Here is a 24,800-nt window from a genome sequence, read left to right as displayed (position 1 = left end):
AGATGAATAGTAGGAAAGATTCGTCACAAGACCCTAGATTGATGGAATCGAAATACGCAAAGATATTAGTTATATTAGGTATTAATAGATATGTAGATTATATATTGAAGAGGAATAGATTAAGCCTCTCGGGTGAGACCCAAGCCAAAGCCCACACCGATCATGGCAAGAATGACTGCAAACCAGAATAACCCGAATACAACACTGATGATTTTCTGAGTCTTTGAATATCTCTTATTTATTCTTTGTTTGACCAGATTGGAGTATTGTTGTTGGTAGAAATATTGACTTCTATTGTAGCTGCTGGTGTCAAAGGCTCCAAGCGCCAATAGGAAGTATAGAGGTGGGATGATTAATCCGAATACCATCATTAAGATAAATCTACCCCACGATTGGGTTACATGGTCGTTGATCGAATCGAAATCTTTATCGAAACTCTCCTTTCTTTGGTTGAACGAGTGATCGCCACTTAAGGTTGTCTCATTCCATTCTTTGTTTGTCGAAGGTCTATTTTGATCTAACATGTTCTCATGAGAAGTTTGCATCGATACCTTATCATGCAAATGATTATTCTTCATTGGTTTGGATATTGAAAAAGCTCCGTATGAAGGTTTATTGGATAATGACTGTTCCTGGTTGTAATACTGATCATTAGGTCTTGGCTGGACTCTTCTAAAATCGCCGATATTTTCATTGAAATTTTGACTCATGTATAATTGATTTCTTGAATTAGGACTATTTGAACTGCTGAGTGATGATGATGGGCTTTGATGGTCATGCTTATGGTGAACTTTTTCTGGATGATCAATATTACTAGATGTTATTGAATGATAATCATTACTACTACTGGAGTAAGGTTGTTGTAAGTTGGTTTGACTTTTTTTGGAATGGGTTAAATTATTTCTTGATTCGTAAACCGACCATCTTTGATTACCTTCATTAAAGTCTTTATCCTGAACTGTATAAAGCATAACTGGTAATTCGGAATTCGAATCTAATCCAGCGGTTAAATTTGCTAAAGCATTTTTAGCATTATCATGATTATAGGATGATCTTGGATTTAAATTAGATACTTGATAAATGTTGGAATCTCTATTTGAATCATAAAAATTTTCAAGTTTACTTAATAATTCTCCCGATGATATTGATGATCTAAATGTACCACGATTTAAGTCTTTATTGATATTTGGATTACTTTGATTTGGATTGGTTAAACTGGAATTACTTAAATTACTTTGTCTCAATAATGTTTCATCAAAATTAATCAGAGTTTGTCTTTGACTTAAAAGCGATTTGGTTCTAATTGGTCGCTCCAGTATGTTTGCTTGTTCATTCATGGATCCTGTTATTGAGAATGAATCTTCAGAACTAATGTTGTCACCTCTGTCAGGACTTATAAGTGATTTTGAAGGGGTTGGCATCGGGGTGCTTTCTTCTTTATGTTTACCACATAAATCACTAACTTCATTCAACAACGATGATCTATTACAATCAATATTCGATGATGCACTTAGAACATTTTTTTGTTTTTGCAGATCATTTCTAGTTAATCGGGTATTGATGTCAGAAGAAGCTGATGGACTACGATGTACTGATGTTGAATCGTCATAAATTTTGAATTTCCCGGTTGTATTATTTGAATTAGAGCTCGATCCACTAAATCTTTGACTGGAAGCCTCTTTAAAGCTATGAAATGATGATGACTGCAACGATTTTGGACTGTCTGTAATTACTTGTGGAGGTGGAATAGCACTATTACCTGAATTAGCTAAAGTTAATTCTATAATTGATCTGGTTTCCTTAAGACTTGGATTTCTCCGTATTGAATTTGAACGATTTGAATTTTGAGAAGATCTCTTAGATGAGCCAGAATTACGATTCGAGGTTGAAGTCGAAGTTGAATTTGAGTTTGAGTGTTGGGAATTTCTGATTGTGTTTGGGGAATCATTTTCAATAAAGGATGTTGCTTCATCAAATATTTCTTTAAAAACAAACTTACTGTCAGGACGATGAGGTTTTTGCTTTCTTGGGGTTTGGTCATTAGAACTATTGCCGTAATGGAAATAATGAGTATCAGATTGATCGTAATCGTCAATTATGGAGTTTATTGATTCGGAGTCATAATCTCGGGTTTTATTTTCATCATCTGATGATGAAGATGAGGTATCTGCGAAATCTTCAATGGTTGTTGGTCTATTATTAGAAGTTAAATTTGTATCAATGTTACGATTAGTATTTGAAGGATTAGCTGAACCTGAGGACGAAAGAGTTTGGAACAGGGTTTTCGATTTTATAAAACTTGGTTTTAATAATGTAGTTATACCACTACTTCGACTGGGAGAATGCGGATGATGAGAATGGGACATTATGGAATCATGTTTCGTTGTTAACGATTTGATTTCAGGTTCTTCACTGATACTTTCAATTGAATATGCAGAAGCTCTATTCTTAAAGAAGCTTTTTATTGATTTGGAAGGTGATGTTTTGTATGATTCGTTACTACTAGAAGATTTCCGGTTCTCTTCATTTTCTTGAGCTTGCTTGGAAAGTGAAAGTGAAAATTTTTGTAATTGAAATTGAAATTGTTGGGGAGCTGAGGCCTCTGATTCTGGTGTTTCATGGCGCCTTATATCGATATCATCTTTCTTTTCTTTCATGATTGGATAATGTTCATTTCTTATTTTTGAACGGTATATAGGTTAAAAGAATGACTAAAGTAAGTGGTTTAAAAGAAGGACTAAAGTAAGTGGTTCAAAGAAGGACTAAAGGTGAGGACTGAACTTGCAGTAATTATAACGAACGACAAAAATAGAAAAGCAAAATATGAAAAAAAAAACGATTCAAGGTAGTTTCACTTCACTACTAAAGGAAAAAGGGAGAAGTAGTTATGTTTTTATGGATTGGTGAAGCAGAGGAAGGAGAATTGAAGGGGAAAAAAAAAGTTATTAGCAGAGACCTTTGTGAAACTTCTTATAATTTTAGAATAACAATCTCTTATAATGGAATGAACTAAAACAAAACAATACTAAAAAATTATGCAGCTATTTAATCACTTTCCCCAATACTAATTTCCCGGTTTACAGTTGCAATTCTTACCAGTGAACTGATTGTTGCATCCAGTACGAAACTAAACTACGATGGTTGATTCCTACCCGTTGATATTTAGAATTTCTATCTAATACAATTCCAAATGATGAAAAGACGTGATTGTGCCACCATCCCATCTTCAGTACGACATTCCATACAATTGTTCCCACTCTTGTGGCCAATTGTACCTGATCCGTTGAAGGAATGCTCTCGCAATCTCTTCCTCGTCTATTGGTGTTGTCTTTCGGCCCTTCATTTGGTTTAAATGGCTGCTTGAAGAACAATTCTTTTTGATGCAAGCATTGTCTTAGAATTTTTTGAGTTGATTTAGTGGCCGTTTGTTTTCGAGCAGCTTCTTACTCTTTTGGGACGCGCTGATCTAAAAAACTGATGGAACATTTTATTTTTTGCTGTTTTTGTTTATTTGTGGGCCCGATTTGGCGATTGACGACTGTCACTCAAATAGCCGAGTAGACTTTGGTGACTGCAACATTGTAGGTCTAGCCATCCTAAAAAAAGATTTCATTGGGAAATGCTAGCCAATACGGTAGATTGATCGTGGATTTGGGTTGGCAAACACGATATTACAATGGGGTAGATGGCGAGTCAAATGAAAAAGAAGATTAAACTACAATAGATTGATAATATAAATTGGTAATTGTAATAAATTAAAGAAAATATCCACAACGAAAAGTAAAAGGTCACCACTGAAGAAGGAATAAAAGGGGAAAGTAGTAATAATGAATAAAGAATACTAATAACAGATAATTAATAGAAGCAAAAATTAAAGAACTATAAAGGTAATAAAAGAAAGGTATTTTATCCTACTGAAAGAATTTTAATTGTCGTGGTTGATATCGTGAAAGCGTAGCAGAATTTTTATTTTTTTTTTTTTTTTTGTAGGAAGTTTTTTGTAGGAAGTTTTTGGTCTTCATCCATGACTGGCAGAATACACCATTAGCCTATTCATCCGCATCATGAAAGGTTGCTTAGTAGAAGTTGGTTGTTCTTCTTCTTCTTCTTCTTCTCTTTTTACATGGGTTAGAACCAGAGCCAGACCCAGCAGTAGAAGTAGTAGTAGTTCCGGAAGAACCCTTATCACCGCCACCAAGTAAATCACCGATTAATGAACCGGAGGAGGAAGAACCAGAACCAGAACCCGAAGAGCCGGAAGAACCAGAAGTAGAACCACAATCACCTTCGAAAGCAGCAAAAGCATTAGTGGCAACAGTTTGTAAAGTATTGAGAGAGAAAATTTGACGGAATAAAGAACCAATCAAACCAGAAGATTTAACTGCACTAATGACTTTAGAGAGATTTAAAGAACCACTTGCTAAAACAGCCCCAACTAAATCGATTGCAAAAGGAATGTAAGAAGAATCAGTAAGAATGGATTTGACAACAGAAGAAGCCAAACCGGAATTACCTAAAGATTCTAATAAGTTAACCAAAACCTCTTCGGAATCTCTTTTTTCAATGTCTAAATCTTCAATCAGATCTAATTTTCTCTTAGCAACAAGTTGAGCATGAGCAGAATCCAAATCAACTTCTCTTTTAGATTTACTGGAAAGTTTTTCTTCAACTTTATCAGCTAAATCGCCAATAATTGTTTTAGCTAAACTAAATAATTTGGCGTATAATGAACAATCAGAAATAACATCTTCGATAACTCTATTAACTAAACCAGATTGAACCAAGGCATCTAATAAAGTAGTAAGGTTTAATAAACCAGATTTTATAACAGCAACAATGGTTGAAATAGTAATTGGTTCCAAAGTTTTATTGGTAGCTAAATATTTAATAACTTTTGGTGCTAAATTAGTATCATTTAAATATGATAAAACTTCAGTAACAATTTCATATTCTTTCTTTTCTAAATCAGTAGAAGCTTCATCTCTTTTAGATTTAGAAGCTGCTAATGCATCTAATTTGGCTATTAACTCATCCAGAGTGATTCTTTTAGCAACTTGTAATTCATTGGTATTTGATGTTTCAACTTTAGCTGGAGCTGCTTCAGTTACAATTGAAGCTGCCAAAATGGCAGTTAAGTAAGTATGGGTGACTTTCATTGAATGTTGAAGCGAGCGTAAATGAACGTAATTAAACGAATGAATAAAAGAGTGAAGAACGCTTTATAATTCTAAGAAAAGAAAAAATAAAGGAATATAGGTTTTCAAAATATCTGGGAATTCATTTTGCTTAAATAAGAAACTGCTTAGTCTTTAAACATTGCATTGGCCATCTCTTTCAATCGAGTATTTTGTTATATGTTTTAGGAAAGTGGTAAAAGATTTTAAACCAAGTATCGAGTGTAAACCCATCCATTAACTTATTGCAAAATTGCAATCAATACTCTTTTTGGTAATTATGTACTGCACATAACTTGATGATGTACTGCACACAGGCGGCGGCCACTATTTTGTCTTCTTTTTGTCTTAACTCTATAACTTAATAAGGTGAATTCTCTGGTATGGTTGATCCACCCTTTCTAAAATACTATTGTGATGGTGGTGATCTCACCAGTGATTTCTTGTGGTGGTTCAGGTTATTTTTCGCTAGCTCAAAGCACCACCAATTGCAATGGCCTTTCCCTTCAACTATCCTTAACGATGTTGGTTTACATTTGCGCCCGTTTATTGACAGCTCGAAGCCCCCTTCTACTATAGGGGAGGCTTTCCAAAATAGTCCGCTTAAAGCAGAAGACTATTTAAAGATCAAGCTTGAACAAATTGGTGCTGTTTGTATGCTGCAATTTCAATTACATGCCCCAAAAAGGAAATTTTTTTGTTTTTTTGCAAAGTTTCTCGATTTCTTTTTTTTTTTTGTTTTGTTAGCGTTTTATTTTTTTATTTGATTATTTAGGGATTTTTGATCTTTTTTTGCAATTATCTTCACTTTACACCGACAAACCCTTTGGAAAGGTCTTGGTATCGTTGCAGCTCACCTTATGAAGTAATTTCGAGAACTTACGAGGTTACTTTTACGACTCGAGTCTTTGTTGAAGGCAAGTTCTCCTCTTAACCAGTCCTACAAATGAAGTAATAAATAAATAAAATTGAAGTCTAACTATCTTTTCTGAAAGAAATTCATCAATGAAGATTGTTTCTTGGAGTTTGAGGCTGCCTTCTTGTTACTGTTGTTTGATGGTTTTTTGGCAGGCTCTGGTTTTGCCAAAGTTGGTTTGGGTTTAGATGGTTCAGGTTTCTTTCTGTATGAAGTAATGTAACCATCTTCATCAACAATTGTCTCTGGTTCTTCTGACTCCTGTTTTTCGGAGGAACCTGCTTCTCTTTCCGGTTCAACTGTTTCATCGTTTTGTAGTTCACTTGGCTCTTTATCTTGTTCTGGTATGTCTTTTTCAGTAGCTCCAAGTTCTTCTTCGGGTTCCTTTTCGGGTTCCTTTTCGGACTCTTTTTCAGGTTGTTTCTCATGTTCTTTGCCATTCTTATCATTGGAGGCATCGTCATCACTGAATTCAAAATCGTCGTCCAAAAATAGCTCTTGAAGATTAGTCTTAGGTTGCGTTTTTGGTTTAACATCATCAACTTCCATGTCATCATTATCATCTACATTGGATACAACAACTCGCTCTTTCGATGGTTGATTTTCCAACTTTCTAGATTTGTATTGATACCCAGACGAGGTAGTAGCTGCTCTTTTAGTCTGGTTATCTTTATTCGATTCGCCTTTTCTGCTAGTATACATTGCCAGTATATCAGTTTGAGGTCTTTTTGAAGTTTGTTTGGCTTCATTCTGTTGTTGTTTTCTTGAAACATACCCTGATGTTAACCCAGTAGTTTTTTTAGGTTTTGTTTCTTTATCATTGGATTTAGTAGGTGTATTGGATGTACTTGGAGTTGTTGATGGGGTATTTGATTTCATTCTCCGTGGTTCTGATTTAACAACAACCAATTCAGGCCCCTTGACGAGCCCATTCTTATAGCTCGGATCTAAGTTGTTATGGTCAATCAAATGTTTCAATTCTAAAAATGATATTTCTTCATTGGTTTTGTCTATATCTTTTATGTGAATACAGTAAATATGTATGGTGTTAATGGCTGAAAACAATTTAACATTTTCCGCTAACTGTGCTTCATTCTCCGATAACTTAATCAAGGTTGTGTTTTCATTTGAAGTACCAGTTATGATAAACGACCCGGTCACTTGATCTCGATTGGATTTATAAAATTCGTAAAGAATCTGTTTAGCTTGGTCATGGTGAAGATTTCGTTCTTTGGAGAAAGTATGGTAGGTGACTGGTTCCTTAGCAGCAATCACACGTTCCGTTAAAAACTCTGCTTCGTCCAATGGGATATCCATGGTCATGTTCTAGTTCTTCTGAAGTAAACCAGTAGTTGGTAATTAATTTCAACGCGTTGCTCTTCCTTTTTTTTTTTGTTCTTCGCGTGCTATTTTTTTTTTCATTATCTCGATTTGCTGCTAAAACTACAAGTTGATGAGAAAAGAATATATATTTAAATAGAGTTATATCTTTCTGGCAAAGTAGTATATTGTGGGGAAGACAATGTGGATTACGGTTTCATCGTTCCAATTCAAGTTTTGTTTCAATTCATCAACGTATACCTCGGCAATATCTTTATGAGACTGGCCATGATCTTTCATCCAAGCATGATAAGCACTCCAACTTTTCACGTAATTTTTCCATTCGCTTAAGGTGATGTGCTTTTCGATGAACAAAGTGGTGAAGTTGGGATCAACCCCGTGAACTTTTGGATCGTAATGACGTACCACTTGATCTTCAAATAAACCAGGAGGGATTTCAACGGTTTTCAAAGCAGTTCTTAAAAATTCATGGCCGGGTTGTTCGTAGTAAGGACCCATGTACCTTTCGATATCGCCTTTCTTCAGAACCCCATAGTCAAAAGAAGAACCGTAGGCGTAACGAGTGAATAAGTCGTTTGCGAAATCGTTACCAATGAAGACAGGGTCTAGATAAAACCAGTAGGATAAAGTGCCACCGGGTTTTAAGATTCTGTGGCATTCTTTGAACCAAGCTGAATGGTCAAGCCAATGACAGCATTCAGCACCAGTAATCATATCGATTGAGTTTTCTTTAACGAAGTCAGGGGACTTTTCTGCTTTTGAAACGTGGAAACTAATTTTATCACGATTCTCCATAGAGATTGGGTTTTCACTACATGATTTGATCATGGTTGGAGAAAGATCAGTTCCAATAACTTTTTGAAAGAAGTTGATAAGCTTGAGAGCAACGAAACCGGACCCAGTACCAATATCTAGGGCCAATTCCAAACGGTTTCCCCGTTTGGCAAGATGGTAGTCGATTAAAGTTTGATAAAACTGATCAGGGTAACTTGGTCTTGCCAGGTCATAGTGTTTAGTATTGAAGTTTTCAGCAGAGTAAGTGGCCATTTCAGCTCAATGAGATATAAATTACTATAAATTAGAATAAAGATGGAATTGATTTAAGGATTATATAGGGTTCCCCGTTTTTTTTTGTATTTTTGCTGCAACCGCATACGCCGATTCCGGTGCGGTACCGGGACATCTACATCGAGAAGTAATAGTAACAATATATTAGATATTAAGTAGTTCACGTACGCCATTAAAATAGAAATAACAAAAATAAACACAAGTAATTAAGATAGAATTAAATAAGGGCAAAATTAAATCGTGACAAAGACATAAGACGTAGTAAAGTTATTGATCTTTTTTAGAAACATCCGAAGTTGGTGATTTTCTATATTTTTTTTTAGCCAAAAATTCTTTATATTTTTCCAAAGTGATTTGAGCTTGTTTTGATTTATACTCATCAACAAATTCGTATTCGGTTTTATTAAACCTATCCCAAATGGTGAAGAAGGGTTGAGAAAAATTATGCTTGATACCCCAAGCTTGATGATGAATATCATGATAAATTGAGTTATTTGGGAAAATGATTTGAAATAAGTCAAAGGGTAACTTATAACCACAATGGTCATCGACTGTTTTCATGGTGGCAAAAGTATATAAAAGGATTGATTCCCGAGGAGATAAACAAGTCACTATACTTGCCACCCCGGTTCCTAAAGTATCAAGTAAAAAGCCTTCGACCGGATCATTATATAAAGCCCCGTAAGCATAAGGAACGTATAAACGATGATGTCTTGAATGAAATCTACGATAAAGCTTTTTATTAACATGCATCAAACGATGTAACCAATACTGCCAGGAATCAATGATACAAATGGCAATAACTAAACGGAAAGCCGACCATAAGTACATATAAGAAAACCAAACCACTTGATCAGGAACAAAAGATGGGAAAACATTGTTTTTCAAATACCACATTTGATACAATTCATGGCCAGTAGTAGGAGTAGGATCAATCTTATATACCGCATAACCAACAATGGTCTGGATTACATGTTGTAAAATAACATCCTGTACCACTTCGGATAACGATGCCTTATTTCTCAGAAGCTCCTCCTCACTTGGATGGATCCGATACTTTTCTGCCAACTCATAAACATCAATAAGATGGAAGAAAGTCGAGTAGGTCCAATAAGCAATGATTGGGGCAATCAACGCCAATATCCCATCGGGGATCCCTTCAATAACATTCGGCTTGGGCACACTCTTCACAATAGGTGCCAACGACTGTGGTTGTGATAAGATACTGGAAAAATTTCGTGGTGGACTAATAGAATCTGCCATCGATAAAACTGAAGTTACCATAAACATCGTTCAACCTTTTTTTCAATAAATTATACGCAGAGATGAGCTCACCAATACCAATCCTTTTTTTTTGCAATCTGACTTTATCTGGGCCTTAAAACAGGGGATATATATATATATTGTCATATATATCTAGGGATTTTCCTATCTGTATAGCAAAACAAGAACAAGACGATGGTGCTATTGCCTGTCTTTGTTTTTTTGTTTTTTAATTCTTTTTTTTTAAGTTATTTTTTTTTTTTTTATTTGTTTTTTCCGGTATTTTGCCTTTTTTCTTTTGTTTGATTGTTTCTTTTGCTTTCTTGTATGGGTTCCTATTGTAGGGTGATGTGGGAGCACGAGTGCACGATGGCAGATGCTACCAAAACAGCTAATCTCCCATCACGGAACGCTGGCAGTCAGGAGATACCCTGTTATTGGCTTGTCTGGACCATCTCCATGCCCCTATTAGTCGGCCGATTGCCTTGCCGGGGATTGCGCGAAATTCCCGTGAGGGAAACACCGGTACACCAGCAGTATAATTGATGCAAAAACACGAATTGATGCAACAACACGAATTGATGCAACTGGTACGAGGAGGCCGGGGCAAAAAGAAGGTTAAAGAAGGGCAGAGGCAAAAAGAAAGTCTACAGCACGATGGTTTCCATTATGGTCTCCCACTAACGTACTCAGCATCGCTCTCAGCAGCTTAATAATTATTGATCGGACGGGTAATCATGCTTTATGCTGGATATGGCCGTAGACGTTTCAGTAAAGCCTCTGGTTGAACATACAAGCAGATAGCTGAGGTGGGACGAAAACTCAGTTCCTCTGAAAAGTTTGTCAAATGGCTGGATTGGCGTTTGAAAAGCGATTCAGGGTGTTTTCCGAAGCCGTATTATATGGAAGTTTAGTATTGAGCTGATTTGTTAAGATTATATTCCGGGTTTGGTGGATCAGACCGCTGTTCATATATGCCCACGTAGTTTCCAAGACGGACAATCATAACACAATGAGACATTAGCCAGATACAGACTAAGTTTTTATTGGTGGCGGATTTTTCACATAAAAAAGGTAACATTCAACCAATACTAAATGGTAAACCCCAAATTAATAGCATATGTATTACCGAAGAAGCATATATATATCGTGGACAACAGTATCTGAGAGAATCCAACCTGCTCTTCACTATGGTATCGAAGCAGCGACACGGGTCTTCGACTGTTTAAAAATGGCTGCAAATTTTCGAATCCCAAACATGTTCTTTAAATACGTGTTTCTCAAATACCCAAAAGGTTTCGACACATATCTTTTTGATTAGCCTAACATTCACTCATCACTGGTAATAATGACATCATCGAGCCATTCCGATGAAGATAACCGATATCCGCAACGACTAGCTAAGTGTCCTTCTGCTATTTATTCAAACATACCTTTTAAAGCACAAGACGCTTTTTTGCTGCTAATCAACTCTACACATGCTGAACATCATAATGATGGAATGGGTAAAGAGTATTACCCAGAAGATGCTGAACTGTTATTAGCAGAATCTCTCGACAAGATTTGGTTGTGCAATCTCACGAAGCGATTTTATGAAAAAATCAGTTATTTGATTACTACGAGTTAAAAGAACCTTGTATTCTTAATATGGTCGCTGAAGAAGATAATCGATAAATTTAATGAAATAACTTTAAGGAGACAGTCCTGGGACGTCTGGCTGAACATAACCCATCCTCTGAGGATGAGGTGGAATCAGACCGTACTTCGACTCGTGGGGAATATAAAATAGGTTTTAGAAGTTTTATTAAATTCTTTTATGGAAACGAACCAGGTAAGACGGCTAATCCACAAAACTTAATGATGTGGATTCTTAACGTCGATAATATTATCGAGAGAACCGTTAAGTACTATGGTAATCCATATTGGGTTGTACTGTCTTTACTCAAGGGAGAAGCTGAACGTTGGCTAACAAGAACTTCATATCAAAATGCTTCATGGCATAGAATTCGTGAATCAATTGTAAGAAGATACGTTTCTTCCGATTATGGCTTGACTTTAAGAAGGGAATGGAATAATTTACATCAAGGACGGTATTCAATTTATGAATACAATATGTATACCAAGAAGTTGCTCGGTAAAATTAATGTCTATGAAAAGTTTGCTTCAAAAGTTGGTTATACTTCGTTAAACCTCTGGCTAGATGAGAATTTGATTAAAAGGCATTACATTATGGGTTTAGAAGAAGATTATTATCTTGCTGTTACTGATGGAGTCGAGTGCCCTCATCCTCTTGAGAAGATTTTTAAGATTACTGGAAATCGTGATATGCCTCAAATGGGATTATCACACAGGAAATGGATGAGTGAATTGGAATTGAAAGGTAAAAGTAAAAGTAATCGTAACCGTAACCGTAATCGTAACCGTAATCGTAACCGTAATCGTAAACGTAATCGTAAACGAACTAAATTCTACTAAGGAAAGAAGATGAAGTTCAAGGAGAATCGTCAACTTCGTAATTGCTATAAATGGGAACAGATTATATACTACAGTAACCAGACCTAACTATTGTCAACTTAGTTCCCAGATCTACAGGATAACAGGTCATAGTTTATACAATTAAGTTAACATATATCACTATACAATACAAATATCACTATACAATACAAATATCACTATACAATATCACTATACAATAGATTCCTTTCCTTTGGAAGTCACCACTAACTTGCATCGAGTCACCAGTGACCGTCATTCCATCACCAGTGACGTTCAGCTGATTACCATGAACTTCCACCGAACCTCCTGGAACATCCACAGAGTTAATCTGTTGTTGACCAGAAACCTTCATTCCACTACCGGTAACCTTCATTCCGCCACCACTCACCTTCAAGGAATTACCAGTAACCTTCATTAAATCCCCAGTAGCTCTCATTGCGTTACCCGAAACCTTCAGTTGGTTTCCTTTCATTGCGTTACCTGAAACTTTCACAGAGTTACCATGAACTTTCAACCCATCTCCTGTTACTTTGAGTGAATTACCAGTAACCTTAACTTGGTGTCCTTTCAGTTGGTTTGCTTTTACTCCGGCCATTACTGTATAATGGAATAGATCCCCAAACCAAGTCATATACTCACCATTCTACCTTTAATTATCATGGATAACTACGCTTCTGGCCCGTCTTTGCCAATACATGCACTCCATCTCCAAACCTTCACTTTACGTCATTGCAAACCAGATGACAATGCAATAGTGACTCAGCTCTAGATAAGTGCTTGGCAATCAACCAACCCGAAGAACAGAGTTAAGCAAATGGACAAATATAGTGGTTGCAAAAATGATCGTGGTGGACTTCCGAGGGTGAAACTAGTCGAATCTCGATATATGATAAAAAGGTACGGATCTTTATTTATGACTATATAATTTTTTTTTCTTCACTGGTGCAAGATAACAGCATACCTTGCATCGACTCAAACATGTCTAAGGCATCAAGATACTCTGGAGATGATATATGGAAGAATAACGTTGAGAAAATCAACTCGGAGTTGTTCACATTAACCTATGGGTCGTTGGTTGCCCAATTGTGTAGGGATTTCAATAATAATTATCATGAGGTGAATAATCAATTAGATAAAATGGGATATAACATTGGATTAAGATTAATTGAAGAGTACTTGGCTAAAACCGGTACTCAAAGATGTTCATCATTTAAAGAGACTTCAGAAATGATATCGAAAATTGGATTCAAAATCTTTCTTAATATCATACCAACGGTTGAAAATTGGTCAAACGATGGGAAATCATTCTCTTTAATCATTTACGATAATCCTTTAGCTGAATTTGTAGAACTACCATTGTCAAATGATAACAAGATCACTAAAGAGTTATGGTATTCTCAAATATTATGTGGGATTTTAAGAGGGTGTTTACAAATGGTTCAACTTGACGTTGATGCTTATTTTTTGAAAGATACTTTGAGAGGAGACGATAAAACTGAACTCAGAGTTAAACTAAATAAATACTTAAAGGATGAGGTCCCTGCTGGTGAAGATTAATTCTTATATAGAAATATATATCTGTATTATACGTTATATACGTTATATTATTTGTAGATCAGATGCTTGCTTAAAGTGCATTTTTGGGGAAAAAATTATGACCCCATAACAATTTCCTTTCTTTTCAATTAAATCTTCAATAAGAAACAATTCAACACAGTAAGAGTCAATATGATCTCCTCGGCTAATACCAGTCAGGATGATATCACTAAGAACCCAGTTGATCAACCACCTAATTCTTCGTTTAATCCAGTTTCGAGATTTTATCAAATAGCTGATCCTCATACAACGACCCCCCATGAAGATCGATTACCACCAATGCCACCTCAATTAACTCAAATCCATAAATCCAGCTTCCTTGGTGAAATATTAAGAATTATTGCTTATGATTTGGTTTTATGGTTTTTCAATTTAGTTTTACATACTTTTTTCAGAGATATTAAAAGTAGAGGAACTTTTAATATACCTAAACAAGGACCGATTGTATTTGTCATTGCTCCTCATCATAACCAATTTGTTGATCCTTTGGTTGTAATGTCAATTGTTAGAGAATATTCAAATCGTAGAATATCATTTTTAGTCGCTGCTAAAAGTTATCGTCGAAAATTTATTGGTACCATGTCAAAATGGTGTAGTGCAATTCCGGTTGAAAGAGCTCAAGATTTACTCAAACCAGTTCCTGGTAAGATTTTTATCAAAAATCTATATCCCAAAGATGAGAATGATGACTGTAATTTAATTGTTGAAGGTAAAGATACTTTTTTCACTAAAAATTGTATGGAGAAAGGTTTAATTGGTTTACCAGATTCATTAGGAAATGCTCAAGTTGAAAAAGTGTTCAGTGACACCAAGTTAAAATTACGTAAACCTTTTGATATTAAACTGAAGGATTCAAAAGTTATTGAATTATTAACTAATGGTACTGAATTTAGACTGGCCCCTCATATTGATAATAACGTTGTTTTCCAAAATGTTTTTGATCATTTAAATGCTGGTAAAGTTTTGGGGATGTTCCCGGAAGGAGGCTCTCATGATCGTCCTGATTTATTACCTTTAAAACCAGGAGTTGCTATTATGGCATTAGGAGCAGCGGCCAAAAGTTCTGATCCAAATCAAATGATTAATGTTATACCAGTTGGAATGAATTATTTCCATCCTCATAAGTTTCGTTCAAGAGTCGTCATTGAATTCGGTAAAGCAATTAAGGTTAGCAAAGAAGATGGATTAAAATATCAAGAAGATTCCAGAACTCAAGTTGGGAGATTATTAGATTTAATTACGTTAAGACTAAGAGAAGTTACCGTGTTATGTGATGATTATGATACTTTAATGGCATTACAAGCCGCAAGAAGATTATATACTCTGTCCAAACGAGAACTGATTCCGTTACCTTTAGTTGTTGAAATGAATCGAAGATTGATTAAAGGATATCAAAAGTATTCTAAAAATCCTGACGTTATTGAAATGAAAAAACTGGTTAGTGAATATAATAAAAACTTAATGAGATTGGGATTACATGATCATCAAGTTGAAAAAATCACTAGTTCAGATCGGTTTGAAAATTTTATCATATTCAGTAATCGATTATTTAAAGTTGTTTTATTTTTCATCCTTAGTTTACCAGGAGCCTTAATGTTTCTGCCGGTTTTCATCATTTCAAGAAAAATCAGTAAACAAAAGGCAAAAGAAGCATTAGAAGGATCAGTTGTCAAAATTAAAGCAAAAGATGTTTTAGGTAGTTGGAAGATTATGGTTGCGTTAGGAATTGCTCCAATGTTATATATTTTTTGGTCAATTTGTGGAGTTTTAATAATCAAACATAATTTTAATACTAATATTAATGGATGGCTATTATTTATTATATTTTATTGTTGGTCGGTATTAACTACGTATGCAAGTTTAAGAATTGGGGAAATTGGAGTTGATTATTATAAATCTTTGAAACCATTGGTTTATTCATTATTATCCCATCACTTAGATGTTAAACAGATTGAAGATTTGAAAAAAAATCGTCAAATCTTATCAAATAAAGTTACAAAATTTTGTAATAAATACGGTCCAGGAATCTTTGAAGATTTTGATAATTTTTACAAAAGATACAATAATATCGAAGACGCTGATTTCAAAATTGAAGAAAGTTCAGAAGATGAAATTCCTTCAACAAGACCTAAATTCGATAAAAACTTATCAAAGACTGAATCATTTAATTTGAACAATTTAAGTGATATTCCAATTTTCTCAAACGCAAACTTTTTAGATCCATTTACCAATCACGAAGAAGAAGACGATGAAGAAGGAGAAGAAGAACAAAGTCATGAACACGAATCCGAATCCGAATCCGAAATTGAAGATATCGATAAGCCAAATGAAAATGCTAGTATTAAACTAAGAAACGCCATGATGAAAAGAAGAAGTTGAAAAGGTACTATTAATAAACAGGGTCTTTAACACTATGTAGCTAAATATACATTTAAACTAACTGTCGTGTTTCGTGTAATGGATATCACAGCACATTGCCCCAACATGGCGTATAACCAGATATACAAATACTTTACACGAGGTTAGGATCGTGCGAACCTTGTTGCCATACTAACACTGCCAGCACAACTTATTTATTAAACAACACGATAGAATAGTGCAAGGGGTAGAGTTTAGCCCCAGAAGGAGGTTTGACTAGTGATGAAATTCAATGTATGGAGAGGCGCAACAAAATCTCAGTCACAAAATTAATACTGGATATGGAAATAGACTGAGTAACTGAAAAAGTATATAAACTATTGAATTTCTAACTATACATTCACTACTCTACCACCATCACTACTACCACTGCCACTACTACCACTACTACTACCACTACTACTACCACCACTGCTGCTGCCACTGCTACTAGAACCACTATATACTATCACCTTCAATCCACAGAAAATATGAAATTTACATCAGTCGGATTATTAACTTTATCGATTATAAGTATCGTTAATGCTACTCCTATCCCAGCAGACACTGATTTAAAAGCTACAAGTTCTCAAGCTGCAGTGGATAAATCTAAACAGACCCATTATCCACCATCTCCTATCCATAAAAGAAATACTGGCTATTCTGTTGATAAGATTGTTCCAAGAGACGATCACCATGGAAGTAATTATAAGTAATGATTTATGATAACGAATAAACGATTAACGATATACCGAATGTAGAATAAATGCCTTGACTGACGTCTCAAGTATCATGAACTCAATCTTGATAAACCTCTACACCAGGGGGTGTTCCATGCAAGGAATGCAGTAAATACAGTAGATCTTTGTGTATCGTTACCTACTTGAGTATCCAGCACCTTCACTCAGATACTTCTATTTAGAGTAATGAGTGCTGCTAGATGCTTCTGGACCGGTTAGAGCTGACTACTTATTTGAGTCACTTGACTACTGAGTTAATACTTGACTACTGATTTAACTTCACTACTGACTACTTGGCTCCTTATTAGAGACTACTGAATACTCATTAGAGTAACTTGACCACTGAATACTTATTAGAGTAACTTGACTACTGAATACTTATTAGAGTAACTTGACTACTGAATACTTATTAGAGTAACTTGACTACTGAATCATTGTGCTGATTGAGACATAGAAACTTGGGACACATGTGAGCAGACTCCTTCCTTGGGTAAAGTTGCTAATTCAGTACTAATTTGAGTATGAATCATTCTCTTTAGGCTTTACAGCAGGGTGCCTACTCACAATAATATCTACTTACAGTATTCTATTTACTGCTCTACTACTCTACTGGGTATATAGTGACTAGGACTCAGACCAGGACTTAAAGTGCTACTTTGAGTAGTATTTGAGTACTGCTTGGAGTAGTATTTGAGTACTGCTTGGAGTAGTATTTGAGTGCTTAGAGTTCAACTTTAAGTACAACTTAGAGTACTACTTAGAGTAAAAACACTTCTTAGACTGCTTGTGTATTAACTTACTTATACCATAGCTTACTAGTGCAGTTCATGTTTCAGCGGATCATACGATGCTTCCAACCGTGATATCCATCGGATACGGTGTAGGGATGCACGGGCTCTTACATTCTGATGATATTTAGTTTGCATTTACATCTACTTGACGATAGCTTGAGATGTTGGCCTATGGCCCTCACATCGACCTTACGTGGCCTTCACATCACCCATTCCATGGGCTTGAGCATTCTGACGGGCCATGTAGGTATTTAATTAGTGTAGTCAGTTATTAAATATGGCAATGAATGACGAAGAGTGAGCATTGATAGTGGCAAAAAGATATTTTGCTGTTATCAAAAAACTCAGCTTCTTCTTCTTCTTCTTCTTCTTCTTTACCAATGAAAGTAACTATTAGATTATCAACTGAAGTTTCATATTCAGTAACTATTCCTCATAATTCAAGCGTTGAAGATTTAAGAAATTCAGCCAAAGTTGCCTGTCCTTCATTTACTTCTCTACCTCCGGATTTTAAATTGATTACAAATGGTGTTAAATTATCACCTTATCAAAAGCTGTTAAAAGATTTTGGTTTATTAGAAGATACTGAGAATACCGTTATTTTAATGAGTAATGGATCAGATACCCCAACTCAGTTATCTCCAACTTCAACTAGTGACGAAATATTAACTAGTAAAGAAGTTCCCAAAAAAAAGAAAAAGACAAATAAATGTCATTTCAAGTCATGTAATTCGCCATCGTTGAGAATGGTTGGTGATTGCTCACATTGTCAAGGTAAATTCTGTGCCAAACATCGTTTATTAGAAGATCATTTATGTAATGGATTACAATATTGTAAAAATAATGCTCATGAACGTAATGCAATGAAATTACAATCTGAATCAACCATTACAGGTAAAGTTTAAAACTAATAGACCTAATGATTTCACTTCTCCTTTATCAAAATTTTATTAATTATTTAATAAATTTTCTAAGATATCTTCATATTTCCCATTAGTGGCATTATTTGCTTTTTGCAAAATTTTTTCCGCTTCTTGATAATTCTCTTCTTGTTCTTTACTATCAATTTCATATAAATTACCTAAACTTATTAAGGCTTCTGCAATATTAACCCAACTATCGGGTTCTTTTGAATCGTGGGCTTTTCTTAAATATTCAATAGCTAATTTAATTAATTCTTGACTTTTTAATTGACTTGATTTTTCATCCATTCCTTCAATTTCTTGTAATTCGTTATCTTCATCATATTTAATTGTAGTATATATATTCATTGGTAATTCAGCTTCTAATAAATATGATTGGCCAATTCTACCACAAATATCAATTACTAATTTTTCATCGGTTTCTTTTGGTAAATTTTGATAGAAAATTAATATATGATCTCTCCACCATTGATTATATTTATCACTTTGTCTAATCTTATTTAATGGATGTTTTTCATTTAATGTATTAGAAACCATTTCGGCTTCGCCATCTTCTTCGTCACTTTCTTCTCCTTCCATAATTTCTTTACCAAAATTATCAATCATGTCTAATAAATCATCAAGTGCTTGTAATATTTCCAGATTTTCTCTATTAAAATATTCAAATTGTTTCTTGTCAATAGCTTGCTTTTCAGCTCCTTCATATATTTCAAGCGCTTCATCTAATAATTTTGAAACATTGTTTTCTTTTGTTAATTTACTATCATTAGTTAATTGACTAATAATTAATAAAGGAATTCTATCAATTAATATCTTACTTTTGGCAAATAATAAACTGATGGATTCTGCATATTTTTCTAATCCAAGTTCAATTCTTTCTAATGATGCTTCAAAAAATTGTTTGACTTGTTCCTTATCTTCAGTTTTGTATATTGATAAACTTGATAATGCTTTTGCGTATATTGAATGAAATTCATCGTTCAACTTTCCTTCAGTATCATTTCTTAACATTCGGTCACATTCGTGTATTATCCCATTCACAACCAACTCGTTCTCCTTGGAGCTTTCCTCGTATGTCTTCCATAACGCTTTCAATTGTCCAAAATCATCATTTGCATCAATTTCTTCATTCAATTCAACAGTAAGCTCATTAGATGCTTCCTTGGGTTCTGCGGCTTCTTCGACTTTTTGCTTCTTGGCTTTTTCTTTGGCTGCCTTCCCTAACCCTAAGTGTCTTTTGGCCATCTTGCTAATGTCTTGTATGAAATAAAAAGGAGAACTGAAAATGTTGAAAATTATTGAAATTTTGAAAAATCGTATAAAAAACGGCCCATCGATGCCATCAGACCATCGCATAGATAGAGATCCGTACATCAAATTAAACCTCCGTACACCTGTGATTTCTTATCTCACGTGACTTGAGCTAATCAACGAGATGAATAAAAAAAATCATTATATATATTAGATTTCATTTGCAATCATTTATATCTTTCCAGATACGCTTCCATAGAGGAGGAAAAATGACGATATTAGCTGCGATGAATTGTGGAGGAGAAACTCACCTTATAATAACCAATGGATCCACCTATAGCTCGAGCATAACCAATCTACGCCTTAATTCAATCATTGAATCCGGGGCAACTCCTATAATATTAATAAATGGTTCAACAACTTATGAAATCAAGACTTTTTCACCAATAATACAGGATTTAATAAATGACGGCAAGATCAAGGTTGTTTGTGATCAGTATTCCAGGGATGACTTAATAACCAGAGGAAGATCCGAAGTTGAAAATATCGTGGATAAGGTATTTATAATATTGCCAATAGCTGAAGATGATTTGAAATTTGAAGTTTCAACGCAATGTCGTAAATTAAGAATTCCAATTAATGTTTCAGATAGCCCGGAATTATGTACTTTCACTTTACTTTCTAGTTATCAAGATGGTGACTTTAAATTCGGTGTTACTACTCTGGGTAAAGGTTGTAAATTAGCTTCCAGAATCAAAAGAGAACTAATTGGACAGTTACCAAGTAATATTGGTGAAGTTTGTAATAAAATAGGTGAGCTTCGTACAAAAATTCAAAATGAAGACAATATCAGCCTTGAAAATCATACAGTTGGGGATAATGATGATGATGCTATCAATACCAATAAATTTAATTCTTTGGTTGAGGAATTCAATATGTCCAAAGAACAGAAAAAATTGCAAAGATCAAGATGGTTATCCCAGATTGTCGAGTACTTCCCATTATCAAAATTAGCTGATATATCAATTGAAGATTTAACTGAGGCTTATAAACATAATAAAATTGAAATTGCTAATAAAGACTTGAATGAAGAGAAACCCGCAACTAAAAAGACCAAACTAAATAAAAAGGGTACCATCTCTTTAATTGGTTCAGGGCCTGGCTCGGTCTCTTTATTAACTCTTGGTGCTTTACAAGAAATATACTCTGCGGACTTGATTTTGGCTGATAAATTAGTCCCTCAACAAGTTCTTGATTTAATCCCTCAAAAATCAACTAAACTTTTCATTGCTAGAAAATTCCCGGGGAATGCAGAAAAGGCGCAAGAAGAGTTACTTTCAATTGGTTTAGAAAGCTTATTGAACGGTGAAAAAGTTGTTCGTTTAAAACAAGGTGACCCTTACATTTTCGGTAGGGGTGGTGAAGAATTCAATTTTTTCATGAACCATGGTTTTAAACCGATCGTCTTACCAGGTATAACTTCTGCACTTTCCGCTCCTGTATTATCAAATATCCCAGTGACTCACCGTGATGTTGCCGATCAAGTTTTAATCTGTACCGGTACTGGACGCCGTGGGGTATTACCAAACTTACCAGATTTTGTTAAATCAAGAACCACAGTATTCTTGATGGCTTTACATCGTATAGTTGACTTAATTCCAAAGTTAATTGATGACAAAAACTGGGACCCCAACTTGCCTGTGGCCATCATCGAGAGAAGCTCCTGTCCCGATCAAAGAGTGATCAGAACTACATTATCAAAGACTGCTCAAGCAGTGGAAGCATGTGGCTCAAGACCTCCTGGTTTATTGGTCACTGGATACTCCTGTGAAGTCATCTTTAAAGAGCAAGACCAGTTAAAAGAAAAAGGCTGGATCATCGAAGAAGGTTATGATTATACTAATGATAATTTGAATCAATTCATTTCTTTAGCCTCGACCTCAATTAAAAAGGATACCAACTTTATACAACCTTCGGTGGATGGTGCTGCTGCCACCCCACCTCCAGACACTTTCATAACCTAACCCTTCAATTCTTCTTATTTATTCTATTGTATATATCCATTCAAAATAAATACTTCAATTTGGCTGCAATTTTAAACCAAAAAAACGTAAAGCGGAATTCATCACGTGCCGAAAAAGCGACTCTTTGCAAAACGGGCAATAACCAGACCCGAAACGCGAGGCCGCACGGAATCAAATGCCTAAGGAAAAATGTTCTTTATAACTAAATTTGAAAGTAGTATAAAGTCTAATCAAAAGAATTAAGAATTATAATTATAGAATGATCTCAATTAATCGTAGATTGATTATTGGAACCTTTCCAAGATGTTTGTCCCAATGCAGGAATTCCTTATTTCATAGTTACACTAGAAGAAGTGGTACCCGAAGATTAAGTACCAATGGTATTAAGAATGAAGTTGCTTTTGTATTTGATATTGATGGAGTATTGCTAAGAGGTAAGAAGGCAATTCCAAGCGCTAAACCAGCATTAGAATTATTGAACACTAATAAGATTCCATATATCTTGTTAACTAACGGAGGAGGAGTTAGTGAAAAATCTAGAGTTGAGTTTATTTCTAAAGAGTTGAATATTCCAATATCCCCATCACAAATTGTACAAAGTCATACCCCAATGAAAGCATTGGCTCAAAACAACTTGTATAATCGAGTGATGGTTGTTGGTGGGCCCGAAGATAAGGCAAGATATGTTGCATTAGAATACGGGTTTAAAGAAGTTATTACACCAGGAGATATAATTCGCCAACAACCGTCAATTTCTCCACATCATAGATATACAAAAGAACAAATTGAAAATTTTACAAAACCAGATATAGATTTAACCAAACCAATTGAAGCCGTTTTAATATTTAATGATCCAAGAGATGCAGGCACCGATGTACAAATAGTTTGTGATATTCTTAATTCGGTTGAAGGATTAATTGGTACTAAAAGGCCATTTGATGACGGCAAAGATCGTCAGAAACCATCTATTCCAATCATATTCAGTAATAATGATTTTGTATGGGCCAATGATTATCCATTACCTAGATTTGGACAGGGAGCCTTTAGAATCACAGTTGAAGCATTATATTCAGAAATGAATCAATTAAAGCACAATGAAAAATTAGAATCCACTATAATGGGTAAGCCATTCAAGATTCAATATGATTTTGCCCATTCAGTTTTGATTAATTGGAGAAATAAATTGATTGCAAATGATGTAAATGATGCTAATGATTTGACTTTGCCAAACTTGAATGAAACTCCAACCAATTCTCCTTTCAAGAAAATTTATATGGTTGGTGATAACCCAGCCTCTGACATTCAAGGAGCTAATCAGAATGGTTGGGAATCAATCTTATTAAGAACTGGAGTCTTTAAAGATGATGACTGGAACCATATAGTAGCTAGACCAACCGCAGGTGTTTTTGACAACGTTTATGATTCTGTTAAGGAAATTTTACTGAAAAATGGGTATAACTAATTAACCAATACAAACTACTAGGCTTGCTGACAAGCTCATAAAGCCTGGGACTTGCTCTTATCCTGGTTTTTAATCTTTTACGATTTTTTTTTTTTTTGTCAATTGCCTAATACGTCCTTCCAAAGGGTAAATGCGCTTTTATTATTAGCCCTATTACTGAATTATCATTATATTGTCTTCGCCTGTGTGCCTTTGAATACGAAACAACAACCAAACGGCAACGATTCAGCAAAGTTGTTAAAAATTGATTGTCGTTCGGGATGAATTTTTGGGTCTGTTATTGAATCACAAAGATTTTACACTTCCTTACAGCTTAATATCAGGTCATAGAAGACTGGTCAATATGTTCCATACAGTAATTATAACACAAATAATTAATGCTTACTGAAATCAATAAATGGCTGTTTACACATTTGCTTTTTGTCTTTTTTTTTTCTTTTTATTTATTATGTCATGTAATAGGATTTAACTTCATCAATTCAGGCCGATCGGCAGTAGAAAGAATAGCAAGTATTCCCAGTTAATCCACCAGAGGTCGCCCTGAAACCTTTTATTTTACTGCCTTGATAAGCATTTCGAACTAAAATGATGACCTTTCACCAATCGAAGTTTCAAAATTGAATTTACCCAACTCATCTACTCGTGGAACCTTGCAGATGAGATTATATCGGTAAATAGATAGATACATCTGGTGCTTAACCAGATTGATTAAGATAATATTTCTTTATTGTGTGTGGTACGAATACTCCACCAACTTGACTTTGGATTTTCAATTAGGTAATTCCATCTTTTTTCTTCTTTCTTACACAAATATTAATAAAGTATAGAAGTTGTTTGAGTTAGTCCATTGGGAAAACCCTCTTCCTGTGGATTTCTCTTCTAGGTTATGTTCTAGAAAAGAATTGTGTACAGGATCAGGGAACATGCATTTTTTTAGAATGCCGCGTGCATGCGCATTTCCTTAGCTTTTGTGCAGATGGAGAGTTAATTCCTGACACAAACAAAAGATCGAGATAAAAAATAAAGGTGAGAAAACAAATAATACAAAAAAAAAACAAAAAAATAAAAACGGTGATTGAATTTTGATTGTTAGTTCAGCGCCGCCGTTTTCTGTGGATGTTTGGATGTTGTTTTGAGTCTCGCAAATTGATATCCGGCAGTCGACGTATGTTGCATCCTCAAAGAGTATGTACCATAGGAGCAATGTAACATAATTAGTGGACCTAGATTATCAAGTAATACATACTCCAGAGAAGTGTTAGCGGAGGTTCCATCACAGTAGTCTCTTAAAAAAACCGGAGCGACTTGGTAAGGTTGTACAAAGTATACAATCAAATAGATGCAAAAAAAAAATAAAA

At 34.8% G+C, this 24,800-nt stretch overlaps 15 protein-coding genes across 15 annotated transcripts; 7 read left to right on the top strand and 8 right to left on the bottom strand.

Moving 5' to 3' along the window:
- Positions 1-27: 27 nt before the first annotated feature.
- HYPBUDRAFT_229430 (uncharacterized protein) lies at positions 28-2,951 on the bottom strand. The gene has a single exon (XM_020223131.1). The coding sequence runs from the start codon at positions 2,655-2,657 to the stop codon at positions 120-122; it is 2,538 nt and encodes an 845-aa protein (XP_020074105.1). The 5' UTR covers positions 2,658-2,951; the 3' UTR covers positions 28-119.
- A 1,149-nt stretch (positions 2,952-4,100) lies between these two features.
- HYPBUDRAFT_99256 (uncharacterized protein) lies at positions 4,101-5,156 on the bottom strand (the record flags this gene model as incomplete). Its single annotated transcript, XM_020224029.1, has 1 exon — positions 4,101-5,156. A coding segment is annotated over one exon (1,056 nt), but the record flags the coding sequence as incomplete, so codon positions are not given.
- Positions 5,157-6,147: 991 nt separating this feature from the next.
- Positions 6,148-7,417, bottom strand: POL32 (DNA polymerase delta subunit). The gene has a single exon (XM_020221817.1). It carries the CDS (start codon positions 7,405-7,407, stop codon positions 6,154-6,156), a length of 1,254 nt encoding a protein of 417 aa, XP_020074103.1. The 5' UTR covers positions 7,408-7,417; the 3' UTR covers positions 6,148-6,153.
- A 127-nt stretch (positions 7,418-7,544) lies between these two features.
- HYPBUDRAFT_153942 (uncharacterized protein) lies at positions 7,545-8,499 on the bottom strand. Its single transcript, XM_020221816.1, has one exon. It carries the CDS (start codon positions 8,476-8,478, stop codon positions 7,573-7,575), a length of 906 nt encoding a protein of 301 aa, XP_020074102.1. The 5' UTR covers positions 8,479-8,499; the 3' UTR covers positions 7,545-7,572.
- A 165-nt stretch (positions 8,500-8,664) lies between these two features.
- SUR2 (sphingosine hydroxylase) lies at positions 8,665-9,860 on the bottom strand. Its single transcript, XM_020221815.1, has one exon. The coding sequence runs from the start codon at positions 9,760-9,762 to the stop codon at positions 8,767-8,769; it is 996 nt and encodes a 331-aa protein (XP_020074101.1). The 5' UTR covers positions 9,763-9,860; the 3' UTR covers positions 8,665-8,766.
- A 1,116-nt stretch (positions 9,861-10,976) lies between these two features.
- Positions 10,977-11,504, top strand: HYPBUDRAFT_229303 (uncharacterized protein). The gene has a single exon (XM_020223130.1). It carries the CDS (start codon positions 11,111-11,113, stop codon positions 11,387-11,389), a length of 279 nt encoding a protein of 92 aa, XP_020074100.1. The 5' UTR covers positions 10,977-11,110; the 3' UTR covers positions 11,390-11,504.
- Positions 11,505-11,622: 118 nt separating this feature from the next.
- Positions 11,623-12,346, top strand: HYPBUDRAFT_13221 (uncharacterized protein; the record flags this gene model as incomplete). Its single annotated transcript, XM_020219473.1, has 1 exon — positions 11,623-12,346. The coding sequence occupies one exon, from the start codon at positions 11,623-11,625 to the stop codon at positions 12,235-12,237; it is 615 nt and encodes a 204-aa protein (XP_020074099.1). The 3' UTR covers positions 12,238-12,346.
- A 69-nt stretch (positions 12,347-12,415) lies between these two features.
- On the bottom strand, positions 12,416-12,853 carry HYPBUDRAFT_150427 (uncharacterized protein; the record flags this gene model as incomplete). The annotated part of the gene is made up of 1 exon (XM_020220273.1): positions 12,416-12,853. One exon carries the CDS (start codon positions 12,851-12,853, stop codon positions 12,416-12,418), a length of 438 nt encoding a protein of 145 aa, XP_020074098.1.
- A 210-nt stretch (positions 12,854-13,063) lies between these two features.
- Positions 13,064-13,838, top strand: HYPBUDRAFT_229292 (TRAPP complex core subunit). The gene has a single exon (XM_020223129.1). It carries the CDS (start codon positions 13,237-13,239, stop codon positions 13,813-13,815), a length of 579 nt encoding a protein of 192 aa, XP_020074097.1. The 5' UTR covers positions 13,064-13,236; the 3' UTR covers positions 13,816-13,838.
- A 295-nt stretch (positions 13,839-14,133) lies between these two features.
- On the top strand, positions 14,134-16,233 carry SCT2 (bifunctional glycerol-3-phosphate/glycerone-phosphate O-acyltransferase; the record flags this gene model as incomplete). Its single annotated transcript, XM_020219055.1, has 1 exon — positions 14,134-16,233. One exon carries the CDS (start codon positions 14,134-14,136, stop codon positions 16,231-16,233), a length of 2,100 nt encoding a protein of 699 aa, XP_020074096.1.
- A 1,929-nt stretch (positions 16,234-18,162) lies between these two features.
- On the top strand, positions 18,163-18,687 carry HYPBUDRAFT_114151 (uncharacterized protein; the record flags this gene model as incomplete). The annotated part of the gene is made up of 1 exon (XM_020219023.1): positions 18,163-18,687. One exon carries the CDS (start codon positions 18,163-18,165, stop codon positions 18,685-18,687), a length of 525 nt encoding a protein of 174 aa, XP_020074095.1.
- A 45-nt stretch (positions 18,688-18,732) lies between these two features.
- On the bottom strand, positions 18,733-19,950 carry HYPBUDRAFT_114720 (uncharacterized protein; the record flags this gene model as incomplete). The annotated part of the gene is made up of 1 exon (XM_020219060.1): positions 18,733-19,950. One exon carries the CDS (start codon positions 19,948-19,950, stop codon positions 18,733-18,735), a length of 1,218 nt encoding a protein of 405 aa, XP_020074094.1.
- A 499-nt stretch (positions 19,951-20,449) lies between these two features.
- On the bottom strand, positions 20,450-20,629 carry HYPBUDRAFT_114749 (uncharacterized protein; the record flags this gene model as incomplete). The annotated part of the gene is made up of 1 exon (XM_020219064.1): positions 20,450-20,629. A coding segment is annotated over one exon (180 nt), but the record flags the coding sequence as incomplete, so codon positions are not given.
- A 214-nt stretch (positions 20,630-20,843) lies between these two features.
- MET1 (uroporphyrinogen-III C-methyltransferase) lies at positions 20,844-22,038 on the top strand (the record flags this gene model as incomplete). The annotated part of the gene is made up of 1 exon (XM_020221814.1): positions 20,844-22,038. A coding segment is annotated over exon 1 (1,084 nt), but the record flags the coding sequence as incomplete, so codon positions are not given.
- A 245-nt stretch (positions 22,039-22,283) lies between these two features.
- Positions 22,284-23,442, top strand: HYPBUDRAFT_158605 (uncharacterized protein; the record flags this gene model as incomplete). The annotated part of the gene is made up of 2 exons (XM_020222388.1): positions 22,284-22,318; positions 22,353-23,442. The coding sequence occupies 2 exons, from the start codon at positions 22,284-22,286 to the stop codon at positions 23,440-23,442; spliced, it is 1,125 nt and encodes a 374-aa protein (XP_020074091.1).
- Between the last annotated feature and the right edge of the window lie 1,358 nt (positions 23,443-24,800).

The sequence above is a fragment of the Hyphopichia burtonii genome, assembly GCF_001661395.1.
Source record: "Hyphopichia burtonii NRRL Y-1933 unplaced genomic scaffold HYPBUscaffold_8, whole genome shotgun sequence".
In the NCBI taxonomy this organism is placed as follows: domain Eukaryota; kingdom Fungi; phylum Ascomycota; class Pichiomycetes; order Serinales; family Debaryomycetaceae; genus Hyphopichia; species Hyphopichia burtonii.
Note: the sequence above shows the minus strand (reverse complement) of the source record. Positions and strands in the feature narration are given on the sequence as shown.